At 40.0% G+C, this 8,122-nt stretch overlaps 1 protein-coding gene across 1 annotated transcript; it reads right to left on the bottom strand.

The window, feature by feature from the left end:
* Window positions 1–913: 913 nt before the first annotated feature.
* LOC104537376 (ribosyldihydronicotinamide dehydrogenase [quinone]-like) lies at window positions 914–7,889 on the bottom strand. The gene is given in 6 exon segments (XM_010180228.1): window positions 914–1,463; window positions 2,602–2,703; window positions 4,086–4,199; window positions 6,105–6,235; window positions 7,725–7,844; window positions 7,847–7,889. Coding segments are annotated over 6 exon segments (663 nt in total). The 5' UTR covers window positions 7,869–7,889; the 3' UTR covers window positions 914–1,289.
* Window positions 7,890–8,122: the final 233 nt, after the last annotated feature.

Raw genomic sequence — 8,122 nt, forward strand, 5'->3', positions numbered from 1 at the left:
ATTCCCAGTCCAGTGTATCAGCTTACGTTGCCGCTCTCGAATTTGGGCTCAGCACGTTTATTATCCAAGTAGCCCTTAAAGAAACATAAGGGCGGGGCATGACAAGGCTGCTAGAAAAAACATACAGCAGGTGCACGCTTAGTATGCAGAGGCCTCAGTGTCATTTGACCGTGACTCAGAAGACCATTTCTTATACAGGCCACATTCTTTTAATATCAAAGCCAGCTGTCAGGTAAGTTGATTGAAGCAAGAAACTGTGTAGCTAAGTAAGAAACTCACCCTTTGCCATATACACAAAAAGGGTTAACAGCTCTCAAGCACAGAAGTAATCCCACTAAAGTTCAAGGTAAAAATCACGGATATTAAGAGCCAGATGGTAATTTTGTCCCACTAGATCCTGCCTCATAGACAGACAGTGCTTCTGCAGGTTTTCAGGTAGCCCACTGCTGATGCTGGAGATCTCAGAGGAAGCCCAACTACACTGATACCAGAGGGGATGCACTCCGCCTTCCACACCCAAACAGCAATACTGAATGGTGTGAAGAGGCAGGGAACAATAGGACTCCTTTTTGTTTCTACTTAGAGTAATAAAAATAGAGAACTCCCTTTTATTTTAGGAAACTACATACTTTACAAACAGGAGCTACGTTCCATAAAGAAAGGCAACACATGCCCATACTGCTTTTATTTTCTTCTTTTTCTGGTACCTGTCATAGCTTTAATATTGCTTTAATATATTTGTAAATATGTGGAAAATCCTAAGGCTGTCCACAAGGCTTTCCAGCTGTATAAGTCACTGTGCAACTGTGCACTCTTTTGCATTATTCACAATCTGGCTTCATAGCTCAAAGGCACAAGCGTAGATCTTTCACCTAAGAGAACTGGATTAGTCATAACAAGGTTGAATACGGGCGGCAAATTAAAAAAAAAAAGTGGCAGCATGTACAAAAAGTGTTAAAATAAACGTAGCTATGTACTTCACTGTTTCATAAGCAGCAGTGGTATAATCTGCAATTAAGTACCACTTGTGTTATCAACCACTTGTAGGCAGGATGTCACTGTTTACATGAGCAAGGATAATTCTTCATAAAGAGTTTTGTACGCATCTTTGAAGAGAATCCCTCAGGAATCTATGAAGATAAATGCTATATTGTCAGTTAAGCAGCTAGCTGTATTACTTGAGATACCTATAATACATTAAAATGAGGAAAATAGCATTCAGATATTGAGATAAAGCACCAAAAAGCATGGGGGAAAAAAAATTCTCTCTGTAGTCTTGTGCCTGAACATTACTTGAAATACCACTCAGGAGAGCAGTCTATGGGTTCTTCCTGCCAAAGAGTCTTCAGACGCCGGGCCCAGGCAATCAGCATCTCCTTCCTTTCCTCCTCAGAGACATACTCCGGAGCGAAGCAGATGTGAGGCGCAAGGACTTTGACACCACAGAAGTGCATGATTCCATGCTGGACTCAAAGCAAAGAAAGAAATGCCTCAGGAAATAGTTAGTTTTTCACTTTCAATTCAAGAATGTGGAAGATTCGAATCTGAAACTTTCTCTGACCCAATTTAAGGCAGGTTTTCTAAACCCGCGCATTTATCAGAAGAAGGGAAATAAATTGCAACAGTTCATTACCTATCCCGGCAGTCAGTACTGAAGGCTAGGCATTAAGCAGAATGGCATACAAGACACTGAAAAATAAGGTCAACTTAATTTATTCTGCTCTGTGGAATTTATTTTTAAGTGCTATTAAACCCATAGAACTGCTCTCTTCAGCTGCCATACGCTATTAAATTTGCAAGGATCAGAGACAGCCTAAAGTTCATTGTACTGTTTGAATCTCCACATATTGTTCCTGAACTGCAGTGTATTTCTCATCTACTTCTAAGTATTTTTTTCTACCTTTTGCCTCTGCCTTTGCCAAATGATCCTGAATGAAAGCTAGTGCCTTTCAAATCAGCTCAACTTGCCATTTTCCCTCTATGTATTTCTGAATTCACAGTTGCATTTCACATTCTTTGTTATGCTGACTTGCAAACTCTGCAGCTAGATGCCTTACAAGAGCAGACAGCGAGTAATCACAATGGGTAGGAGACCAAAGAATTTAAGCATATCCATTGTATTATATCAAGAAGTAGCTGGCACAATTTGCCTTGCCACCTAAATTTCTCAAAGCACGCTTGCTATGTCTGATAAAAGGGTAGCAATAAGAAAATACATGCTAACTTCCATATGCTGATCATTAACGCCAGGATAATGTGTGACTCCGCTCCTGCCCCACATCCTACATGAATCAGGTAGGTATGGGGAAAAGAAATCCTGCATGCTAGGGCTAAAGGAAATCCTAAACTTAAAAGGCTGACAGCATAAGCTTTCTTCACATTCCAGTCTGCAGGAAGGGGCACAAAGCTATTTTAAAACTCTGTGGACTTTTATAGTATTCTTGTGGTTTTAGGGCCCAATTTATAACATGCAGATGCTTGGAACTGACAATTATTTCTTATTATAGTATATTGCATATAAAATAAACAATAATACAACTGTTAATTTAAATAATAAAAATTAAGGCAAACAAATAACAATAAAATATCCCAGTATTATACCTGCATCGGCCACAGGAGATAGCGAATATCATCATTGATACCTCCTTTTGCATACATCTCTCTGCTTGATCCAGTGGTGAAAGAAAACAGGGATAATTTGTTCTAGAATTAAGAAAGCAGCACTTGAGCTAGGCATGTGTAAAGAAGAGTGGCTGAATAGTTCAAGAGAAATTCAGGGGAACCTGGACAGTAGAAATTTCTAGAGGAGGTGGTGTCCTCCTCTTTCCCAGACCTTATGTGCAGAGGCAGCTCTAAGGCAAAGATTGACAACATGCAACTGGACAGTCGACGTCAGGGCTTTGGGCAGAGACAGGTTACAAAGAAAAGGAATTACATGTCTGACACCCTTGTATGAAGCAGGGCTGACCCTTGTTGTCCCCTGTGCAATGCTTGGAAAACTGAGGCTGGAAAACACTCTGTTACTGAGAATCTCTTTATTCCTGTCCTTCCTGAGTACAATAATTGAATGCTACAGTCCCACTTCAAACTTGGGCTTGCTTGTCACTTGCCAACGAATAAGCAACACTTCTGCTTCTGTAACTATGGTATTTGCCATAGGCTTGTGCTCAGCATCTATCCTCTCAGTTTTACCTTCCGTAATTGAAATAACATTTTTCCTGGTATGACACACTGCAATATCTAAAGTGCCTTGAGCCTGCACTCAGCATGCAGCTATGATTGTTGGGGATTACTCCTGTTCTATTCACTGAGGCAGATATTTCTGAAATTTAAACAGACTGAAATGTTTGGAATTGTTACAAAGATCAGACATTATATAGATTAATATGCAGTCAATGTAAGTGTGAAACTAGTACTGATTGTTTCTGGATGGTGCAGTTGTTACCAACTAAGATGCATCAGACAGTGGGCCAGAATTCTCCAGGGGTATTCCCAGTGTCATGGGGAATTAAAAATGTATGAATTGTCATCTAGAGATACTGATCTTGCCTAACTTACAAACTGCAGAGAATAAAAGACTGAAAGGAGATGGGTGGGACAGAGGCCCATGCACTGAGCACTTTGGGTTTCTGATTAAATTCTCTAGGTTAATTCCAACCTTTGAAATCTAATCCCAAGACAGGGATCTTGTCACCTATTCTAGTATGCCACTCATTACAGATTTGTGCAATCCTACAGGAGTGGGAAGAATGATGGACAGCAGTTTCAGGAAATGGATCAGTTTATACTGTTTGCAAACCATATGCCATCTTAGTGTATTCTGATACACCTACCAAATTATAAAGCTCGTTTCGTAGGCCAACTAAAAATCTCTAGGAGATTGCTTAAATCTTTAGGAACCACTGCACGCTCCTTATTGTACTACCTTTCAGACAGTTTTAATAAGCCAGGAGGTTACTCAACATGTTACCGAAGCGTTACTTCAAGAGAGCAAAAAAGTCAAAGTTTTAAACAAACATAATTGAAAAGAAAGACCAATACCAATGCACAAATCTTGATCATAATAACACAATGACAAAACATACCTTGAGCAAACCGGAATCATAGCAGTTTGGATATTCATGAGCAAATCCTTGGACCAAGACTCTGTCCATCCAGCCCTTCATGATTGCTGGCATGCTGAACCAATACAAGGGAAACTAGGCAAAAAGTAAATTAACTTGTTAATACAGAGAGTCCTTAGGCCTGGTCTACAGGCCAAATCCTGTTCTAATCTGTTCAAATCTTGTTTGTGCCTTGTTCCAGCACTCTGTCAGGAGAGGCAGTAACTATGGTTGGCAAAAATAACTGAAGTGCTTTCTCTTTGTAGTAGTCTTGGGTACATACCTGAGCATCTATAGCACGCTAACACCATGGTGAATGAAAGGGCTTCCACACAAATTAAAAGTTGCAATACAAAGCAAGAGGGTGTCATTTAATTCAGACTTAAGACTGTACAGAATTGCATCTCTTACTGCTGAAATGCAAAAGGAATATATGATCTAATGGAGAATGTGGCCAAAATGCACACAGAGCACCTTATTTACCAGGACCGACATCTGGTGATCAGGTCTGATCTTATTCCAAGATGCATTGCTATCCCTAAACCTTTGTACACATTGCAGTACAGAAGAAGAAATTCTGTAGAAGCTTATCCATGTGTGGCTTAACCCAAGATGGAAACAATGTGGAAACTAGGCAATCTCTACTATATCTAGAAGTGGTGAATTTCATGTGTAGTGAATTTTTAATCATTTTCTGGTGTCTTTTGGAAGCTTTTTTCTTTTCTTTTTTTTCCCCTCATGCATAGAACATACTCAAGTCTTCATAGCATTCTGCAGACAGAAAGTAGGAAGCAACCACTTCCTTCAGAGGATGTTTTACTATACTTATCTCAGAAAAAATAGTGTAAAATAATGAAGACTTACAGTGAAATAATTAACTGGGATATGGTCACATCCTAAATTTCATCTAGAATTGGACAATGGAATATATAGGCTCTGCCTAAGGCCAACAGTCACACAGTTACACAAAGAAATGTGGAGCTACTCTTGCCTTATAGTATTTCTGGGCCTCATGGACACCAAAGACAGACCTGGCACAGTGGGGAGTGGAGATGGGTTGTAACATCAGTTAGCAAGTCCAGATAGTGCTTCTGCGACTCAGCAATAAACAAGGACAGTCTGCCTTGGGAAGTCCAAATTCCCCAAGCCTGCTGACTGGTCCCAGCTGCTCACCCAGAAACTAAGCCTTGCCCTGCTTCCTGCTGGCCTGCCTGACTTCTGTGATCACGCATGTCTTTGTGCATCCAGATATTAAGTTTGGGCCAGTGTTGGTGAATTACTGGATTTGCTGTCATTTTGACCTGGATAACTGTACTACTGATCTGTATTTGTTACTGTACCATTGCTTAGAGACAAAGAACTTATTCCAAAAGCTGTTGGTCTGGTGTCTGTTACCATATCCCACACTTACAACGCAGCGGGGCCATCTTAATCCCTTACACACACATCTCTGTGTGTGGATCTGTGTTTACTTTGCATGAGCTTTAAGACAAAGGGATAGTATCAGGTTTCCTGAAAGCATGGCACGGTTCTCATATTGAGAATTATAGTTGTATTATCTTGCATTCAATACTTTCTGGTCTGAGTTGCTCACTGCAGTCATTTTGGAGTGCAGGTAGTGTGAGGATCAGTCTTCACAAAACCTATGCAGTCAAACTACTTTTGAATGTTAATTTTTAAGTGGGGCACAGCTGTGAATTTTACTTAGGCATTTTAAGGTTCTAATTTCAGATGCCTTCCTACTCCCCAAAAATGCTCACACAGGATCTGGTATTTTTTATATTTTCTAAAGTCCAAGTCATATCAGAAAAACCTGACACTTTGAAATTGTTATGCTGCATACAGGCTGTTTTGTGTTGATGGCAGAGCTCTACCTCTTTTTACTTTGCTAGATTCAATTTTCCTAATGAAATATATAATCTTCTCGCTTACTATCACTTTTCTTTTGTTCAACCCTGTATATTACAACTAAAGTCTTTTAATACAATTTAAAATAATGACCTGAAAAATCAGTAAGTCTGCTTCCTGCACTTTCTTTTGCTCTTCAATCACATCACTGGACAAATCTCCTCTCTTGTAAGCTTCCCATGTCTCCACACCATAATTGAACTCTTCTGAGTTGTGCAAGCAACCTGTGGGTAGAAGTGAACAGTCATTGCCTGCCTTGTTGCTGGCATCTTAGCCAGACGGGAATTAAATACATGTTGCAATTTCCAGTTCTGAATTGTGTTACTGCTTTCCACTTCCTCTTTTTTTTTTCTTTCTTGTGTGTGCAGATATTCAGCATCATCATAGCTGACAATGATTTGATTTTAAGCTGGAGAGGACTGTCATGTCTCAGAACACTAAAACTTTTGCCTGTCAGTATAAAACATATGAAGCACAGTAAGAGAAACTCAGCTTGGCTCTAGAGTCTGGTGATGGAGGTGGATAATTCAAGAGGATTTAAGAGAGTTTTTTCTAATGGGTCTGCCTCTGCTTACTTAGGGTTTACTGAAACCACCATGCAATCACAAGCACTATGTAGCTGCTTTTCAGCCTCTGTAAGTGGGAAACTCAGCAGGGGTGGGGGAATCAGTATTGGCTGGCTCTGCTGAATCCACTACAGTTGGGTGAGTTGATACAAGTGTGTCTGAATCAGACATATACATTCATTCTGCTGATTCAATGAGCAGATCATGAATGTCCAGCAGAAGAGAGAGGCGGCAGCCTCATGAACTGAACTCTATCAAGTCATAGAACAGTATCTGAAGGCATTTCTTACCCATGAGAAATGGACTTCAGAGTTTTGTTGTGGACATGTGCTAATGCATTTTTTCCTCTCAGTAATGTCCTTATGAGCCAAGGTTCATATTCAGGAGTGGACTTTCAGAAATGCTTATGTCTGGTCATCGATAAGCTTCTTTTAATTTTTGCCAGTGCTTACACTAGACCTCTGCTATTTATTTTTGATTTTTGTTTTAAGGAAAGAATTTCAGCTGTTGCTGTTACGGCTTTGTGTTTCCTAACCTGGACAAATACTGGGGCTAAATGCTAGTAAGAGCACAGTGAAAATATCACGTAAATCTAACAAGAGCATCACTGTTTTTCTCAAGACTTAACTGCATCATCTAGTCATTTTTAGTAATCACATACTACTAAGGTAGTCAGGAGGTGCCAAGCACTCAAAGCACTTAAGTGCCTGGATCTAACCCACAGAAAGCATTTGTAGTCTTGTTCATTAAGAGAATGTGGTTCTTAGAACATCTCTGCAGTTGACTGCAAGTACTGTAAAAATAATATTTTCCCTCATTCACTTTAATCTAAAAGCAAAACACAGTTTTACAAATCTGTACTATACAGATATTTCATTTTTCTGATTGAGGGGCCAATTCTAGTGATCAGATTTATTTAAACAGAGATGATACTTGTTGGGTTCCTACACTGACATTTCTTGGTCAACGCTGATAGAAAAGAAAAAGCTGGGTCTTGTAGTTGAGGGATATTTGGACAAAATAATAGCAGTTATTTTTTGGAGTGCATGTAATGGCATGGTTCTGGATTGTTAATGCAGCAGGATAGACAAGGTCAAGGTTTGTCTTGATGTTGTTGTTGAAAAAAGTGTATTTTGGCTAGTCTCACCAACAATGTCATTTCTTGTTGCTCTTGGCTCAAACTGCATTGCATATAAATCAGACACTGTGACACTGCAGCCCTGCTTCCTCAGTTCTTCCACAGCAACCGTCTTCAACGATCCGTTCAAGGACTTGGGCTCTTGATGTGCATAGACTATCAGGACTTTTCTCCCTGGAAGCAGAAAGAAAACCAGAAGATACCTTTGAGTATAGGATGGAGGGCCTGGTCCTTCATTTTTCTGTAGTGTGTTTTCCAAGCAGCACAAAAACAGTGAAAACAGAATGACAGTGGCAGCATTTGACTTCTGCTCAGCAGCAATGAGTGACTCATGAGAACCAACCAGTAAATGCCCCCCACCCAGAAATTCTGTGCTACATTGGGCTTTCCCAGGTGGAACTTGGTGG

This window comes from Mesitornis unicolor, unplaced genomic scaffold, assembly GCF_000695765.1.
Source record: "Mesitornis unicolor isolate BGI_N332 unplaced genomic scaffold, ASM69576v1 scaffold43112, whole genome shotgun sequence".
Taxonomy (NCBI): Eukaryota; Metazoa; Chordata; class Aves; order Mesitornithiformes; family Mesitornithidae; genus Mesitornis; species Mesitornis unicolor.